Source organism: Dermacentor silvarum, chromosome 3 (assembly GCF_013339745.2).
Source record: "Dermacentor silvarum isolate Dsil-2018 chromosome 3, BIME_Dsil_1.4, whole genome shotgun sequence".
Lineage (NCBI taxonomy): Eukaryota > Metazoa > Arthropoda > Arachnida > Ixodida > Ixodidae > Dermacentor > Dermacentor silvarum.
Window position 1 is genome coordinate 178,284,752 of NC_051156.1, and position 18,997 is coordinate 178,303,748.

The window sequence follows — 18,997 nt, forward strand, 5'->3', positions numbered from 1 at the left end:
ATAGCCAATCTATAGCCAATCAAACGCTAATCCATAATCTATCAATAATAAAAAAAATTCCGGAAAATGCTGGGGATGACTTCGTCATGCTTAGCCTAGCCCAAAAGCCAGGACTATCTAGGTGTCCATCAGCTGCGCTGTCGCTTTAGCATTGCGCCTCCAGTGCAAGCTACGCAAATTTTTTTCTTTCTTTTTTTTTGCCAAGCGACAGTATCTGTTGCCCACCAAGAGGCGCCGACCTCTCCTATTACATCGTGTCAATAAATAAACAAATAAGTGGCCAAAAAACATTACTTAATATGAGAGCTTAACGTTCAACGAATGTGCTCAAAATCAATTTCCTTCGTATCACTTATGCCTGTCATTACTCGCACGTGTTGATTAGCATACTGCCCTGAAACATCTGATCATGCTGATATTTTATTTCACCGCATGTAGATCAAGACAGTGACACTGCAAAGCTTGAAGCCGAGATGGAGTTGTTTAGGGGCATCATGGTTCCAGTGCCTGGAGTGGAGAAAAACTTATGCAAGCGTTCTATTCGTTGTCCCCTCATCAAGGGCAAGACTTACACCGGCTCAATGGAAATGGACGTTCCCCGTATCTTGCCTCCCGTGAGTTCAGAGTTTTAATTTACTATTGCTCGCCAAGAAGAAGTTTCGTCCGTTTGAACTTTGTAGCAAGTGGTGCGAGGAGCCCCTCCCTGCTATAGCACGAGTGTTGAAGCGCGGCTGAGTATGCGAAAGCTACACCACTGTCGTTTTATTGCGATATCAATTACATGGGCACTCCAGCCGCATTTCTGCCGTCGGCGTCCCCTTCGCCGTCGCCGTGAGGTTCCGTATAAAGTCCAAGGGCGATGATATCGTCGCCGCGTGCCGTATGCTGTGTGTGGAAGTGAAAACGTGCGAAAGTGAGCCGCCGATCTCGGCTCAATCTCGCGCACGCCAGGGAAGGAAGCGGGTAGGAACAACGCCAAGGAACCGCGCCATCTTTCGTGACGCGTAGCGCTCCGGGGGAGGGTAGGGAGGGGGGGGGGGGCATTCTACTCCGGGTGGCCGCGCACGCCCGCCTGGCAATAACAAAACACTATAACATCGACTCCATCAAGGAATAACATAACACAATCGATATATCTGCGTGAATCATAGAGGGAAAAAAAGATATGTTACTATAAAAAAATTGTACCCAGACTACTTCCCTCCGTCAATAAGGACATCTATTTATTTATTTTCTTGCTGTCATTTTTTTTTTGTGCATTTTCATCAGAGTCCGCTTGACGTGCACTTCTAAAGACCTATGTTATCGCACATTCAAAACCTGTTTATTGACATAAATTAAACAACTACCTTCCTTCATTTGCATTCATTTTCTTTACAGATCAAAACTGAAATACGTGTCAAGATTAAGGGCGAAAAGGGCGTTATTGCTTGCACCAAAAGCAAATTCATCATCGACTAGAGTGGCCGGATTTTTCGAACGTCACCTTACGTTGCACCAGCGCCACAAAAAAAAAAAAAAAAAAAAAAAGGGGGGGACGCTGTTTGTAAGCAGTGCTCTTTGTGGTAGTTCTCAGATGTTTTTCCCCCATAAGTGAAGATACATTGAATTTCTTGTCTGAATAAACATATTTACGAACTATACACGCACCTTGATTGGCCGCCTGCTTTCTACGGTGTCTTCCTTATTCATAGTATAATGATACCTGCCAGAGCCTAATGACTACACAATTTGCTGCACAGAGACTGTTTATAAAGTATATTGAAATGTCTCTTTCACTTTACAAAACTGTTTTGTTCATCCAAAAGTGAGGTCAAAGAGAGGGTTTTCGTTGAATACAGGAGAGGTTTGGCAGGCGTCAGGCCTAGCATGCGATTGATAAATGAAATGTTTCCACAGTACATACGACAAATGCATAACATACACAAAGCCCACAACCCTCACAGAAATAAAGGTATATAGTATACGTCATTTTCATCATAATCACCAACGTCCTTGTCGCAACCACTTAACGAGGCGGTAATATCATACATCCGGTACAAAAGCGACTTTCACTCGTATAAGCATTTCTGGTTTCCATGAACATCATTATGATAACGGTGTCCCACAAAAGCACATCACAGAGCTGATTTGGGGCTCTTGGCGCGCGCCCAAGGCATGTTGTGCAGCAGCGGGGAAAATAGCGGAGATAAAATCAAACATTTTGTGACACGCAACTGCTTTATTATTTTTTTTTGCCATGAAGCCAAAACATGCATTCCGTACAAATTCGAAACCAAGCACGAACTTTTGCTACGAGATTAGTTAGGTGCTCGAAACTGTGTTCGCTGTGTACCTTCTTTGTCCATGCTTGGCTTTACCACGTGATCATCAGGTAATCTCTTTATCCTCAGCTTTCATCCTGCCAAAGGCTAAAAAAATAAAATTTGCGCATCCCCGTCATTGAGGATCTAATTGCCCTCGAGGTAATAAGCAGAATCATGGGAGCCGGCTGGACAAACCAACCATTGGGCTATCATGCAGCCTTAGCGTTTGGCAATTTGTACGAGGTGTAGCGTGTGTGTGTTCAAGCTTTGTCCACTTCAACGCTGCTCACAGAGCACATATACGGGGTGTTGTTGTTGTTGTTTTCACATTATACAGAAGATTAAAAATCGCCTGTTGCAAATAGCACAATTCTAATCCTTGAGCTGGATTGCTCGAAGAGACGGACATTACATCCATCAGAAATGAAAATCCGTGACAGACTAATGACACAAAATACCGTTAAATAAGTTTTTTACTGATTACTTCCATGGCACATATCGCAGTTCTCGAATTGAAGCCCGGTTAGATAGAATCCTAAGGACGGCACCAGTTTCCAGACGTGCCCCGTCAAACTAGCGGCAGAAAAGTACTGTTGTTCCACTTACTTTTAATGAGTTGACATTCTTGGGGTACTTGACGTCCTTTCCGGGGGCTATGTATCTAAGTGTCAATGTTTGTATCTAACCGCTTTCCCGCCCACCTGGGTCACTTGGCAGTCCGTGGTCGAATGGGTAGCGCATCGGGATCCTGTACTGAGGGAACAGGGTGCAAAAACAGCCATCGGACCCACTTCGGTAACTAAGTATATGGCAGTGTCTATAGATACGCACCGCTCTTCAACGAACCTCTATCCCGCCGACATGTGTCCCCGTAGATGCGGGACTGGGTAGGTACAGCTGTCGGAAGGAACTCTTGGGTCGCTGAGTATGTGCCACAGAGTGTGCCACAGAGTCCACCTAGTGGACATGTCCATTTCGTCTGCTGCCGAAGTGCTGATTGGGTGGAGCGCCTGGCGCCTGCGGAGGCACACCTGAGCCCAGCCAATCAGAACTTCAACAGCAGACGAAATGGACATGTCCACAAGGTGGACTCTTACACAATACCTCGCCTGGTGCAAGATCAGGCTGCGTGGGTTTGTCATCGCCGTCGGTGCAATTTACCGAGCCCCCAACATCGACAGTCATTTCTTTGAAGTAATAATGAACTACTTAGCGAAAAAGAAAATCAACTGATGTAAAATATTTTTTTTCTGGTGACTTTAATACATCTGCTATAGACTGGTTATCACACTGTGCTCAACCGGTCATGGTAAAGCAATATGTCAATCTATCACAGATATCGCCTTATTTTTTGATCTAATGCAAGTTTTCAGGACCACTACCCGTGAAGCTTCCATCCAAGACCTTGTGATCATAAACGCGCAACTACTGGGAAATGGTTAAGTCTATCAAGTTTTTGAAGGTCTCTCTGACAATAAATCAGTTATAGTCGTGTTCCATGTAGCACTTCATCCAGAGCAACCTACTCACAAATCATTTTTGGACTTTTCTCGCGATGATGACACCTCTATTGCTGATATTCTTGAATCAGCTTATTGGCTTGTAGCTATTTTTCTACCGTTGATGTGTTGCTAAATAAATTTTACACCGTTACTGACAAGTGCATATCCCAGTTTGTCCCAACCAAGTGTGTAATGCGCAATCCTAAGAATCTTTAGTATACATAAGAAATTATTCGGCTTATATGCCGTCTGACTTCGCAAGCGCCAACTTTCTGCACCTGGGGACGTCACCTCCTAGCTCAAGACCCAATTGCAGCTACCCTGAAGGCTAAAATGACAGAGGCAAAGCATTTATATTTAATAACACTTTAGTTGTGGTTCTGTTGTGGTTCTGAAAGACAGCGCAGCTAAGACCTGGAAAGCTATAATTCCTGCTGACCATAGTGACTATGATTTTAACATCAATGTTGTGTCTTCCTCTGATCATTTAGTCATGTAACGTCCCCCAAGCTCAGTACTGGGCCCATTGTCATTCATTGTTTAGATTAATGATGTCGTTGATGCTGTTAAAGCTTCCTGTTAGAATAAGATTATAAGCCGATGACTGCGTGCTTTACTCTACGCGTGTGGTAATGTTATTTCTTGGGCCAGTGTGGCATAGTTAAAGCTTCTTGGTCTGGGTATACGACGAAGCCCGCTACAACGCGGGAACGACCAGGAGCAAATAACGCGAGCACCACCCCTGAACTTCACTTTACTGACGTTGTAAAGGTGGACATCTTTATTATTTATTTTCCCCCGCCAATTTGGCAGGATTTAAAGGGGTTTCACGGCCCTCTTCTCGAAGGCGGAAGGCTGCCTACGGTGAAAACGAAAACGACGCTACAATTTTCATGAACACGCGGGCTACTCACGGTTACACACCACGCAACTATACCCACGCTGGTTGTTCAGCTGAAACCGAATTGCGCTGGAGGATTCCACTAGTGAGGATAGGCTACTGCACCGCTGTTCTGTTCTTTCAGTAGGGAAGTTGACTGCTCTGTATTTCTGTTTTTGCCGCCCCCCTTATGTAATACCCCGAAAGGAGTCTTTAAGGGTTATTAAATGATGATGATGAGTCAAATGGTCTCATCATGCCGCGGACGGTAGTCTTGTTGGCCTCCCTACCATTTCTTTCCTTTCTCTCTCTTCCGTTTGATTGAATTCGGAGCTGGAGTTTTGCCGATCTCCCGAACTATCAGGAAGAAGCATTCGTCACCGATTAGGAAGCAACAGAACAAAGAACCCAGAAAAAAATTGAGCCTAAGAACATGTGAGCCGCTGGTTCTCTACCGAACCAGTGACAGAAGAAGAGTTATTGTGGAGAGGAAGACACGCTACTTATGCCCGCATTTTAGAGAGCGCAGCCAAACGCCTAAAACCAGTGACTTGCCGATATCGAGACGGATGGTCATCATTAGCGCCGTAGCCACCTAATAAACCTTAGCAACGGAAAATATGCATTAAGAACAAAACAAAACGTTACAAATATATGCAATCAGGTGCAATGCAGAACGTGTGCATGATCCATGGCAAGCATGAGCACGAAGAAAGCTGCCAAAGCTTTTGATACCAGCTTAAAAACAAGAATAAATAAACAGGACATATGCATTAAGAAAAAAAAATAGCTTACAAATGTATGCACATCACACGCAATATAACATCAGCGAGCGACACGTGACAAGAATGAAAAAGGAAGAAATCTTTTCCGGCTTCCTAAAAAAAAAAGTTTGTTTCTTTCTGTCTTTCTTTCTATCCTTTTTTATTGATTTATTTAAGGCAATGTTACAGATTGTCTTAAGTGCCACGGACAAATGCACACAATCGCCTGACTTGGCCGTGCCACCCGTACAATATCAGCAGTTTGGCAAAATCGCAGAAAGACACTCAACAGAGCACACATGAAACTAAACTTAATACACATGCTTCCAAACTATATAATGCATAATTCATGTAAGAAAAGAAAAGAAAGCTTGCCTTATACAGCCTGCTAAGTACTTGAAACACAAAAGAAACAAATGTAAAACACTTTATACTCGTAGGTTAACATGTGTAGTAGCCTTCGGATAGCAACAATTCTCTTATATAGTCTTCCTGAAATTTTGTCTCGAAATTCCAAAATTTAGGAGGTCCAATACTAGGGCGTACTTGGAAGGTCAGGAAGTTAGAATGCTAATTTTTATCTCCGTATGTTGTTCTGTAACTTGATTTAACTGTCAGACTACCTCACTATAAATAAAGATCCCCGCTAATATCGAAATTATATACTAACAACAAAAGACTAACTTCCCAAATATACGAGTACATATCAAACACAATACAGAACCACAGATACCCAGAATGGTTCCGGAGTCCGTCAGAGAATACGATATTTTTCACTTTCCTGATGTGGCCTGGAAAACTTAAGCTTGCGTATTCTGTTAGTGTACACTAATCACAATCTAGTTGTTTTCAAGAAGAGTGAAACACATTTATAGTAGTATTCCGTCATCACTTCATTTCTGCTTATCTCACAATCAAGTCCATTACAATGATAATTTGTCATCCTCGCATGGAAGATTGATGGTGTGGCCACCGTACTAAATTAAATTGGCCACCATCCAGTAGGTTTGCTATTTAAAATAGACTCAGATATATGTTGAATTTAAGCCTCGTTTTACTTAAAAACTTTTCTTGACTCAACACTTCTGTATTGCGATTCGTACTTTCTAATATATCGTTTAAACCCAACAAGGTACTGGCTCAACATTGCCTGCTCGTTTGCACACTGTTTTTGCGGGTAAAGAGATTCAAGATATAGAAGTTTTATTTTATGTCAGAAATTATTTACCGGCGTTCCGTTGCAGCATTATAAAAAATTTGCATAGAGGCAGCTTTCAACTGCTTAGGTAAATATAATTGTTCATTTACTTATAATAATGGCTGACACAATAGTCACCTACGTTGCAAAATACGGCTGTCTGCTAATTTAAAACTTTAACGTGATAAATTAACATTCCTAGACACGGTTAGCAATACTTTGTTCGCGTCTATTATTTCCTGCGCATAAACTCTAAATAAAAAGAAAACGCTTGAATTTTGCGCCAGATGCCCATATTCAGTGCCAGGCAACAAGCACTGTCAGTTCAAATGAACTGGGAACAGAAAAATGAGCTTACAAAGTAATTATCTCTCGTTATCACAATTTGCGAGCACTTTATGGGGGTGGTTTGCATTGTGACATTGTCTCACGCAGCCACAAGTGGACAAAGATAACTGCACTCGATGTCCTTCTACACGATAGATCGGAAGTTACCTACGAACCTCTCCGTTTCTGATTGTCGTTTCAGAACTCCTAATACTCCAACAGAAATCAGCAGTCCTAAGGAACTTAAGGGCCATGATGGAAAGAGCAACCTGTCCCTCAATCGATACCTGCCAACCTGCCAACATTAAAATTCGTAAAATGGCAGGCAGTAAACTTGTAACAGCGGAGACAGACAAGCGACAATGCTAATAACAATGACTTTTTCCACGAATTTGCTGTTGCTCATTTCGCTCACCTTCTTCAGGAAATTATCTGTAAAAAATTTCTCTAAGCAAGTACCCCTCTGGTATACTTTCATCATTATACGACTTCATCCGGCAAGTTACGAGACCAATGAGCATTCTTTCAACACGCTATATGCACTTAGCGGCGAGAGAAAAACAAAATGGTGATTAGTATAACAAAGGAAACATAGATCAAAGTCTACGTGCTTTTTTATACCTCACACAGGGGCGCGGTCTCGTCATTGAGAAGTCATTCATTTCAAGGTATGTTCGAGTAACTTCGAGTAATTAGCCGGGCCGTCTTTATGCATAAAAGGTTATGAAACCTTGATGCGTTGAGCCTTTAGTTCGTTCAGTATGCAACGTAATGTTTGTCCACCAATTTATCGATAACAATTAACTGTTTACAAGAAGACGCTGCAAAAATCCGAATTAGTCGCGGTGGTGGAAATTCCAAGCTCGCGAAACTGCACGTCTTTCGGTTAATTCATTCGTTCGTTCGTTTGTTCATTGGTTCGTTCCTTCGTGCATCTTTCTTTCCTTCTTTCTTTCCTCGTTCGTTGGTTCGTTCCTTCGTTTTTGGTGACCGTTGTATGCCTCACCAAGGCATCAGCCAACGCGGAGGCTTGTTTTATAGGTACTAAGAAAGGGTGCAATGTACCGCTAAAGCTCAGCCCGCCTCTTTAAATGACCGTTGCATCCAAGGTGAGTTTCCGCAGCATGTATCGTCTTGCGGACGCCCAGGTATACGCCACAGAACGTGTGCCCCGTAAATCTGTAGTTACCTCCACTTAAGCTAATTTTCCGACTGTGAAAGTGTACTCAATTCCTATTGTATCTGTCATATTCGTACCGCTCTCCGGATATTGTCGATGCGGATATTGTACAAAGTGCCTTTCATTTTTCCTGCTTGTATACCAGCACCGTAGATCACGCCACTATGAGCCTTAGGACTTAGATAAAATTGTAACGACCACCCTCGTAACACTGCCTACACACGATAACGGCTTCCGCGCATGTTTGCAGAATCACATGGGCACTGGAATCTGGCTCGGTTGCGGCGCTATTTAAGGCCATATCTGCCGCTGCATCTCTCCACAACGCTTCGACCGTATACTCTCTCTCTCCTGGCGCGAACCACGCAGTATATACCATGAAGACTGACTCCGTTGTCCTCGTGTTCCTCGTGGGCCTGGCCTTTGTTCAATGCAAAGAAGTCAAGTACGAAGACTGCGGTAAGCAGGCCGAATTCAGTGGAATGTCGCAGTTTCCTTCCGGTAGTGTATCCCCTTCAGTCGCGATTTATGTTCGACTGTCGATAAATGTATGAAATTTACACAATTTTATGCCAAGGTGCTGCAGATTCCAGTAAAGCAAGTCAAGTTGGCAGAATGACTCTTTCTGCATTTTATGATGAGTCACGACAATTACAGAGTGATTAAGTATGTAATTATTGTGCAGCGAGTATTGATACATCTCTTCACAAAAAAAGAATCAAATCACTCGCGCGAATTACTTACAGAAGTTAATTATTGGTTGAAAGCATTACTAGAGAGAAAAAAAAAACATCGTTCGCAATTGCTACAGGAACATCCCACATCACACCTCCCGTCAAACACTGCAGGGCCTTCTCCAAAGCGATCTTCGGTAGCGATATATTTCCCTCAGAAATAAAATGAAGGTACTTGAGGTGTGTAGGAACGTTCAATTTACCATAAGCTTAATTTTTGTGGTCTATTCTTTGCCGCAACTGCATAGAAGTGGCAAAAATAAGTCGCGTCCACAAATGCGTACACCGTGACTCGAGGGGTTATTTCCACTTGTAAATGTTTTCTTCTAACACGATTACGAACATCGTGGTCCATGACGCGAGTGTATGGAGAGCACCTGTGTTGTTAGGTTTGACAACATGAAATGCGGAGACACGAAGTAAGAAAAGGAACCAGGCCGGTATTCCCGACAACGTCTTAGGCTAGGATTGCTCCTAAGAGAAAATTACGGCCGTGATGCAGTTACGAACGGCACTTTCCAGCGAGTAGCTTGTAGCGTGAAATCGAATGCAAGTGTGAATGTGACATTTGAAATGTTTTCGGAATACTTGACACCCTAATAGCGAATAATGCGTTCGTTTAGATAACACATCGAATCGAATCAACCGCTTTCCCAGCACCAAAGCACTACATTACAATATGATAGCAACGCCGATGGCTCGGATAAAGAGCCATATGTAAATAAATTTGACCTTTGTCTCTCTATTCCTTGTCTCTTTCCTATTTTTTCTGCGTAATTTCGAACGACAATGTCATTTTTATTTGGATATACTAACATTCCAGCATTACAAACACCATTTCCTGAACATTTCTCATCAAGAACCTCTTTTAACACATGGCCAAGAACATTTTTGTTCATGAACTTTGGAACTGATATTATGGCGTTTTGATTTATTTATTTATTTATTTATTTATTTATTTATTTATTTATTTATTTATTTATTTATTTATTTATTTATTTATTTATTTATTTATTTATTTATTTATTTATTTATTTATTTATTATTTATTTATTGCTGTTGCCTTCATCGTTTTGAGCCCAATTATCATGCCGAAGAACAGTAGAAAAAAAAATGTGGTTGATCCCTCTTATATAGGAATCGGTATAGAACACGAAAGTGAAACGTGTCTTCACAGAAGTAGTGTTATGTTTATTGCACATTGATATATAATGTCTATTGGTGTTTTGTGGCTAAAGCGCCCTTAGGCGTTGATGCACCCACGCTGACGCCTGGTGGCACGTCTCCTCCATCACGACTACCAACGTCGATGACCATGAGCAACCGTCGTGCATATGGAAGCTGCACTACGCTGCACACGCTAGCACAACGCGAAAGACGAAGCACGTAACTGACACACTAATACAACGCGCAAGACAAAGCACGTAACTGAATCGTCACCGAGTCAAATCAGCGCGTACAGCACGTCGTAATTGCAGCCTCCGCGATCAACTTCAGAAACATTTTCAGAGCTAATTGCGGAGGCCACGCTCCGCTGTGCTGAGTACGGTGAACGCCACCTAGCGCGTTTCTAACGCGTTTGTGCTAGCGTGTTACGGCGTTGGTAGTGCTTCTTGATGCCAGCGTCCCTTCGAATGCTGGCATCGAGGCGTCGTAGTGCTGAGACCACCGAAGCGTTCACTGTCGGTGCGCGTTAGTGTCATAATGCAGTACTTCTCTTTTCTGCTCGTAGGCGGCGGCACCGCCCCGAGCAAGAGCGCGGGTACACGGAGGAGTGTTAGATATATAAGGCGCGTCTGTGTAGCTCTCTGCAAATGCGTTTGTGGCGCAATGGGTTAAACGCTCGGCGATCTATCGTCGCGGACCGAGAGGTCGTGGGTTCGATTTCCAAATTTTGCATGTTTGTGGAACTTTTTCTTCTGGTTTCTTTCTTTGTATTATGTTCTATGACGTATTTCCGTGACGGAAATACGTCACCAAGACTTCACTGACGTATTTCCGTGACGGAAATACGTCAGTGAAGTCTTGGTGGACCCCGGCATAAAACACTTTCGTGTTAAAAATTAGCGTAGCTTGCACTGGAGGCGGAATGCTAAAGAGACAGCGGAGCTGATGGGCACCTAGCTAGTCCTGGATTTTGGGCTAGGCTAAGCACTACCAAGTCAACTCCAGCATTTTCCGAAATTTATTGATTATTGATCGATTATTGATTAGCTATTCATTGGCTATCGATTCACTATCGCACGGTATTGACCACGTATTTGGGCTAGACTAAGCGCTACCAAGTCATCCTCAGTATTTGCCAAAATTTATTTAATATTGATCAGTTATTGATTAGCTACTGATTGGCTATCGATTGGCTATCGCAAGGTATTGGCCACGTATTTGGGCAAGGCTAAGCACTACCAAGTCATTCCCAGCATTTCCCGGAATGTTCCAAATAAGCTATTGATTGGCTATCGATTGGTTATTGATGACTGGCTAAGCTTAAGTAGTCCCAACCATGCTTAGCAAGACTTAGCCAGCATCAGGGGTATGTGCCATTCGCAGGGGTATGTGCCATTGCGCTTGGACCCTTTCTGCACTACCGCAGGATCGGTCCACATTTTTGGATTCAGCAAACACATTACACCCGGCTTAAACAGCTCCGCTGTTAAAGACGTAGAGTTACTGAATATGGCTCCCTAAAGGAGACCATACACAGTAAATCTAGAGAAAATGAATAGTTGGCGCCACCTACAGCCACAAAATACTGTTAAAGTCTCTTACGTGTACGCTATCTGTAAATGTATTGTCTAAGCTTTGCCAATATATAATAATAGTTTCACCTCCTTTACAGCGAGGATATTTGTGTGTTTTCGTTTGTCTTCCAATTCGTTTGACCGGCTGCCCTCCCAATTCCTGATGTCCGTTATAAAGTTGTCAGGCTTGTCTTGGCGCGCTTTTGAGCTTCCCCCAGGTTTACAACCTCCTCTTCCTACCAATTTCTCTCGCAGGATCCACAGCCAAAATCCTGTCGGTAGAAATAGAGCCATGTGACTCTGAACCTTGCGTCTTCAAGCGTGGAAATAAAACCAGCATCCGGTTTTCATTGGTTTCAGGTACGTTTCGCAATATCTCAGATATAATTATTTCATTACCGTATGTTTACACGCGATTATGATTCCTAACAGCTGAGAGTAATGTCTCGACGAAAGTCGGAAACTCTTACGTTTTCGGATTAGAACAGAATGTTTGCGACTACAAACAACCGCAGCTGTTTTAAGTAATGTTCAACGCCTTATTTTTACTTTGCATAAAGCTTTCTTAAGCAAGAAAACGACGGAAACGTAGGATGGGATTAGCGCTACCACGGCAACCACTAGGAAGATGTGATATCGGCTGCCATGACATATACGGCATTTTAATGTGCCGTTTGCAATTGCTAAGTTGTAGTCCACTAATGATAATAAATACTAATTAATTACGTCGCGTTTTGATCTATGTCGAATGTCTCCGTATATACCTGAGGGGGTATGGCTATAGTTTACCAGAATTACTTATAGCTGCGTATACTGAGATTCTCCAAGAACGTCGCCTCAGTGACCGATTCAGCTGTGCGTCCTACTTTGCGCACGCAGTTCCCTCTCTCCCTCTTTCCTCTTTCTATTCCCCGTTTCCCTTACCCCCAGTGTATGGCAGCTCGTCTGTCTGACCTTGCGTCCTTTCATCTACCTGCTCTCTCTCTCTCTCTCATAATCTTCCTCTTTCTCACCGTAGTATGGCTCCGTGATTCGGTCGCCCTTTGGCTCAATACAGGTGGAAGAGCCCAGCAGAGTTGGACTCGAGTCGCCAAAGCAGCATAGGATTCAAAAGGGACGTGATTCCTCGTGGGCGATATGATTTGCTAAAGAATTGTGCGATCTGTCATGTGTGATTTTTCTCTGCAACTAACTTATCTGCTATCATAAAGCAAGCGTTGTAAGGTTTGTAAAAGGGTCTGCGAGTCTAGATTGATGCAGCATTCACCATCACTGTCAATTTCAGACGAGTGAAAATGCGAAACCAAGCCGACGTTATGAACATGCTCGCAATAATTATCCTTAATTTACCGGGTGTCCTCAGAATTTTCAAGCAAACGTTTATATTTTGTTTTGTTATTAGTGGGTTTCCTTGGAGAGACTAGGGTAGGAAATATCTGTTTCCCGATTTCTATCCGTTCTATAGTAACAACAACAACAAAAAGAGAAAAGAAAAATGTGTTAAAAAGATAAAAAATATTTCATAATACATCTAGAGCTGCCATGGCGAAACGTTCAGTCAGCGTCTAAATGCTGTCCACGCCGCTACACAAATGCAAAATGCACATAGCTTTTTTCCTCTGCTGAAGAAGTCATCCATGTGCCAACATGGATGGAAGGTCCAAAGCATTGCTCCGTTCGAAATAAATCCGCAGTGTGGAAAGCGTACTCATGTCAGTCCTTTCGCTGATGACACATGTGCTTCATTGCGCTGCCTGCAGACCAAGACAGTGAGACAGCTACGCTGGACGCCAGGATGAAAGTGTTCGGCATGATGTTGCCAATCCCCGGTGTGGAGAAAGACCTGTGCAAGAGCGCCATTCAGTGTCCCATCGTGAAGGGCAACACGTACCACGGATCAATGGACGTGTTCGTGCCGCGGTTGATACCCCGTGTGAGTTGGCAACTGTTGCGCATAGTAATACACTTACGCTTTGAAGTCCGGCTTTGCTTCTTCGGACTGTAGAGGCACCTTGAGGCGTGGCGCCACTTACGGCCCCACTACAGCTCATTTCTACATCACTGCTTGCGAGCTAAGCACATGCAAGCGCCCACACACGCTAGATAGATAGATAGATAGATAGATAGATAGATAGATAGATAGATAGATAGATAGATAGATAGATAGATAGATAGATAGATAGATAGATAGATAGATAGATAGATAGATAGATAGATAGATAGATAGATAGATAGATAGATAGATAGATAGATAGATAGATAGATAGATAGATAGATAGATAGATAGATAGATAGATAGATAGATAGATAGATAGATAGATAGATAGATAGATAGATAGATAGATAGATAGATCCCCTTTTCCCTGTGATACCCTGCCCGCGGGGAACTGGTCAACGGCATAGAAAGTTGGGAGAAAGCCCACGAACTAGAACGTTCATAGTACCTGCCACCAGTGGCCGAAGTTCAGTGCCTCTGGGAACAAAAGAAAAAAAATTTGGAAACTAAATAAGTAGAGACGGAGAAGGAAAGCAGCGAGGAGAATGAGGGACAGTACAGCGCTGCAAATGGCAGGTGGACCTAGCCTTACATACACTGCTGGAAATGACAGCCCGAGTGCCACTCGTCACACGACGCTAAGCGCTTAGGGAATACGGGGCGTTTGAGCGAACACTTTCAAAGATTTTTTAAAACTTGCCAGTGGCAGATAGCATAATAGCATAGATAGCAGTTTATAAGCTGGTCAAGAGGCGGACATTACTTGCACAAAAAAAAAATGAAATGCATAATCGACTAATTAACAAAAATTCAGTTATTAGGTTTTTAACTAATTTCCCTATGATTCTAATTCTAATTTGCAATTCTATTATTCTAATTCTAATTCTAATTAATTCTATGATTCTAATTTACAAATTTTAGCCGGGAAGTTCGCAAGACGGATCCACTTGGAACGTATTTTCAGGATAACACCAGTTTCGAGATAATAATTCCTGAACTTTTCGGAGAAATGCATTGGCATTCCAGTTACTTTTATGCTTCAATGCGTAAAACGATATTCTGTTAAAAAGTAAGTGGAACGACCACGCATTTTTACCGCAATTTTTATGGTGCGTATCTCGTAAATGGTGTCACCCACACAATTCTTTCCAATCTTTCAAAATGGATATGCCTTGCAGTATCACCCGCTAGAATTCGTAAATTGGAATATGTGCGATAAGGTAATTAGTAAAAACTTCATTAGTGATTTATTGTTTATTTAGTCGATTGTGCATTTCAATTTTTTGTGCAAGTAATGTCCGCCTCTTCAAGTAGACCAGCTCATGAACTAGAATTCTGCTATCTGCCACAGCCAAATTAACAAAATGTTTGGAAGAATGAAATAAAAAAAATCTGGTGATTTTTTTGGAAGTGTTCGCTGAAACACCCTGAATGAAGGCAAAATGCAGAAACGCAGCGTAATTTGGGACCCATTTCTCTATTAAAAAAAACTCAGAAGGGAGTTGGTACTGCCAGTTTTCTAGCAATGGGCACTTGTCGAGGTGTAGATGCATGTATAAATATACCAGCAGCAGAAAGAAATTAAGAGCGTAAAGGGGGAGGTTAAGCTACTTCACGTCAAAGGTCTGCCTGAAACAAAATATCATTGGTGGCATGGTGCGACGGTATCATGAAGGAAAAAGCTTTCATCAGGTTCTGATTCAAATAATAAACTAAAATATTCCTTGGTTTTTACTGTTCTTTGTACATGATTTGTTGCACGCTCGAGGGATAGGAGTCTCACTCCGCGATGGCAGGGTCAGCAATCACCTAATAAAGCAATACAGTTGAGAATTAACCAAACGTTTTGACAGTATTCCTTAACATTAAAAACAAAGAATGTTCCAACTGCTGCTTATTGGCAGTTTATATTTTTTTTCCGCAGCAAGTAACTCACCATTTAAGCGATCAGAACGTTCACACATCCGCCAATGGCATTACAGTAGACAGCCGTTATGACAAGCACGGCTAAGCTAAATTTTAGGATATACCCCTATTGAAAAATCCATATGCCCCATAACCCCCATATCCAATAATCCGATATGAAACATATAGGATCCTATACAAAAACCTGTTTTTCCTATATGTCATATGATGTTATTGGATATAGGAGTTATGGGGAATACGGGGATTTTTCAGTAGGGACGGAACAATGTTTGAACACTTGGCTGTTTTCCCGCTGACCCAATACAAGAAATAAATCGGCTTAACATGACCCCCTAATTAGGTTAAGCCAGAGTTCCAACGCAGCCGCTGACGGATGCTATTGGTTCATCGATAGCCCGAGATCAGCATACTTGCAGGACATTGCTCTGCACGAGATGCAAGTGGTGTTTATGTAGACATAAACAGCTACGTTAGCGGCAACGATCACGTGCACACCTACACGGCTGATACCATAGCAACAATAACTTAGGAAGTCTTCGAGGTTCCTCTGCAGGCTCATATTTATGGTGAGGACAGTGCCAGTGTGATACAAGAACCAGCTGTGTTGACTCGTGATGCAACGGGTAATGCCTGAATAAATTGGTGCATTTTTTTTCTTTTAGCAACGTTAGAGCACTCAAGAACGTTTTGAGCAAGCTAGGTGAGATGTCGACCTTTGGGGAAACGTATAGGTTTGACGCCGGCAAGCTACATTGCATTACTCATTAAGCAAATGAGTAATGAGTAAGCAAATTAGTCAGCAAAAGTCCTAATCACAAATCAGTGATATATTTTAGAGTGGTGTATAATACATCAATTTTCTCCGCTTTAGACGTTTTGTTACGAGCTGTTTACAGAATTGTGATATCGTTTTTTTTTTTTTCATTTCTGAGTGACAGAGTTGTAAACTTGAGAGTGGAGTTATTGTCAGCTTTTACGATTTTCATTATTAATTTTTTCATTAACTGTCTAAAATATTGATGCCTAATATATATATATATATATATATATATATATATATATATATATATATATATATATATATATATATATGCTTCCTACAGTCTCTATGTTTAACTTTTTCGTTTAAGTGCCCCAAGCCTCATTAAAATCAGTGCAGTGTTTCCTGCGAAGAACTATTTCTCCGTTTCCATGTATTTAAATGGCAGCTCCCGAGCTACAACTTACTTTAAACTGGTTTCTGGTAAGAAAGCATGCGGGTACCTTGAATCACTGGAAGCAGCTTCCTGCTGCGTCATGTAACGCAGCAAGGACAGGCATTATTTAGGTCATTTCCAGTTACCAAAAAAGAAAAAAATACAAACTAACTTTATTCGTAAACCAATAATAGATGAGCGCGCATTGACAGCATTTTCTAAAATTTCCCTTTCTACTAATAAACTAAAGCTGAAGCCTGCGAAAGAAACTGAAGCCCGCGAAGTTGTCGAGTTAAAGCACTCATTTCGCAGGTACCGTCGATGGGCCGTGAAAAAGGAAGCTATCCGCCAAACATTATTTTTTACCCATTGTAGAGACCAGGAGTGAGGAATGGAAGATAAATTAATCGACCAAAGTGGATCTGTGTTTCATTTCGTTGATCCACGTCGTTGAACGCATGCACACGTCTTTGCTCTTCCTAAGCCTGCCCATCGGTGTAACACAATTCCCTATCATTTCTCTTATCACTGCAGGTTACAACTGACGTGCAGATCAAGATTATTGGTGAAAAAGGATCGAGCGTCTGCATCAGAAGCAAAATCACCATCGGATAAAACCGCCCACGCACATATTTCGCTCGACATCATCATATCGGGGCCCGTTGTCACCGCAAACTGTGATGCCTGTTCGAAGCGTCGTTCCTGGCGCGCTGACAACGCACTTGTTTTTTTCTCGTTAACAAGGGTTATATATTTCGGGCCGGAATAAAAGTCCCACAAAGCGACACAGACTCAACTTGCACGCCCCGTCTGTTCATTGTTCAACTTTCTTTTAAAAATTGTATTCAATGCGATTGGCATTCTTCGTATACTTCTGTCTGTTCACTGTTCACCTTTCCTTTAAAAAAAATGTATTAAATGCGAGTGGCATTCTTCGTATACTTCGGTCACTTTTCGGTCTGCGAGTGTCTAACCTCTTTAACAGCGCTCTTCAATTGTTGCGAGCGCACTCCCGAGGTGCACGTACGAATGATAAGACTGAGAATGCCTGCTTTTTAGCTGACTGTGAAAAAACGTTTTACACTTGAAATAGACTCCTATATGCAATCGCACCGTAACTCCTTCAAAGTCAGGTATGTCGAAGCCTATTTTTGCAGTGCCAGCGGGACAAAAACTGGCTGTGGTTGGAAAACCGAGTTTAGTGAAGTGTCTGTTTTCTGTGGCGTCCGAAGGTTTACACGTTCGGGCACATGCCTGCATAATGCCGTTAACATCCTTAGCCTAATTCTTCCACTACAAATTCGAAATATAAATGTCTGCAGCAAAACGGTTTGTTGCTACATTGCTTGAATGCTAATCGCATTAACGTCGACAGTTATCGTAAAATCAATCCCGCTGTTTCTTTTTTCTTTTTTGCGGACTTTTGTAAAATTTGGAGTCTGAAGCGGAAATGCTAACTTCCGGCTTATAGAAGAGCAGAAGAGGAGAAAGAAAAGAAAGAAGGGTAGGAAGATCAACCAGAGGCGCATCCATTTTGCTACCCTACGATGAATAAAGGGGGTTAATTGATAAAAAAAAATAAAGGAGGAACAGAGAGGGAGGAAGGCACTAGCTGTGCGAAAACATGATGCCGCTCATCACACCTGCAATCGGTGAGCGAATGCAACCGCCCTTAGAAATCGCATCAATGTCTGCATCACTTTCAGAGCCTGCGACGCGCAGGTTATAGTCCAAGAATATGTCTAAACTTAAACGGTTGAACAGTCAGATCATTTTAGCGTAGCCCTGGAAGATAATTACATTGTCCGGTAAATTCAAAATAACAACTTGCAACTATATTATGTACTTTATTCATAATATCGAACACAACCAAACTTAAAGCTCGATTTTCGAGAACTACTCTGCCATGTTCCACAAGTAGAACGTAATTTATTGACTGCTTACGGTGATTCGCCAATTCGCTCGCTAACGCGAATTGGCTTGCGAGTGTTCTGGCGAAATTAGGACAAAATGCAGTGGTCGCAGTTGTGTAAAAGAAAGGAATACCAAGGACAAAAGGTAAAGATGGGTGAGGGCCAAATTTTCGAGTGTTTAACCGATGAATGGCATCCCATCAGAGATCGCCAACAGGTAAACAAGAGTCAGCGTATTCGTCCGCCTCTCGTTTTTCTACCTACGAAAGCTTTTCCACAATGCACATCATAGCGCACTCACTTTAAGAAGACTTGCAACTTGTCCAACATGTAA

General features: G+C 42.2%; 2 protein-coding genes across 2 annotated transcripts in view; both read left to right on the forward strand.

Moving 5' to 3' along the window:
• Positions 1-18,997, forward strand: part of LOC119446147 (mite group 2 allergen-like Ixo r 2) — a 145,264-nt gene that overhangs the window by 58,344 nt on the left and 67,923 nt on the right. The window lies entirely within an intron of this gene.
• Positions 8,482-17,536, forward strand: LOC119446144 (mite group 2 allergen-like Ixo r 2). The gene is made up of 4 exons (XM_037710501.2): positions 8,482-8,616; positions 11,888-11,992; positions 13,393-13,565; positions 17,285-17,536. Exons 1-4 carry the CDS (start codon positions 8,535-8,537, stop codon positions 17,363-17,365), a joined length of 441 nt encoding a protein of 146 aa, XP_037566429.1. The 5' UTR covers positions 8,482-8,534; the 3' UTR covers positions 17,366-17,536.

Bases quoted from the DNA above. Each gene is read 5' to 3' on its own strand.
- LOC119446144 (XM_037710501.2), top strand. From the start codon at position 8,535: ATGAAGACTGACTCCGTTGTCCTCGTGTTCCTCGTGGGCCTGGCCTTT. The intron at 11,993-13,392 runs GTACGTTTCGCA...CGCTGCCTGCAG, and splicing joins CCGGTTTTCATTGGTTTCAG to ACCAAGACAGTGAGACAGCT. The intron at 13,566-17,284 runs GTGAGTTGGCAA...TTATCACTGCAG, and splicing joins TGCCGCGGTTGATACCCCGT to GTTACAACTGACGTGCAGAT.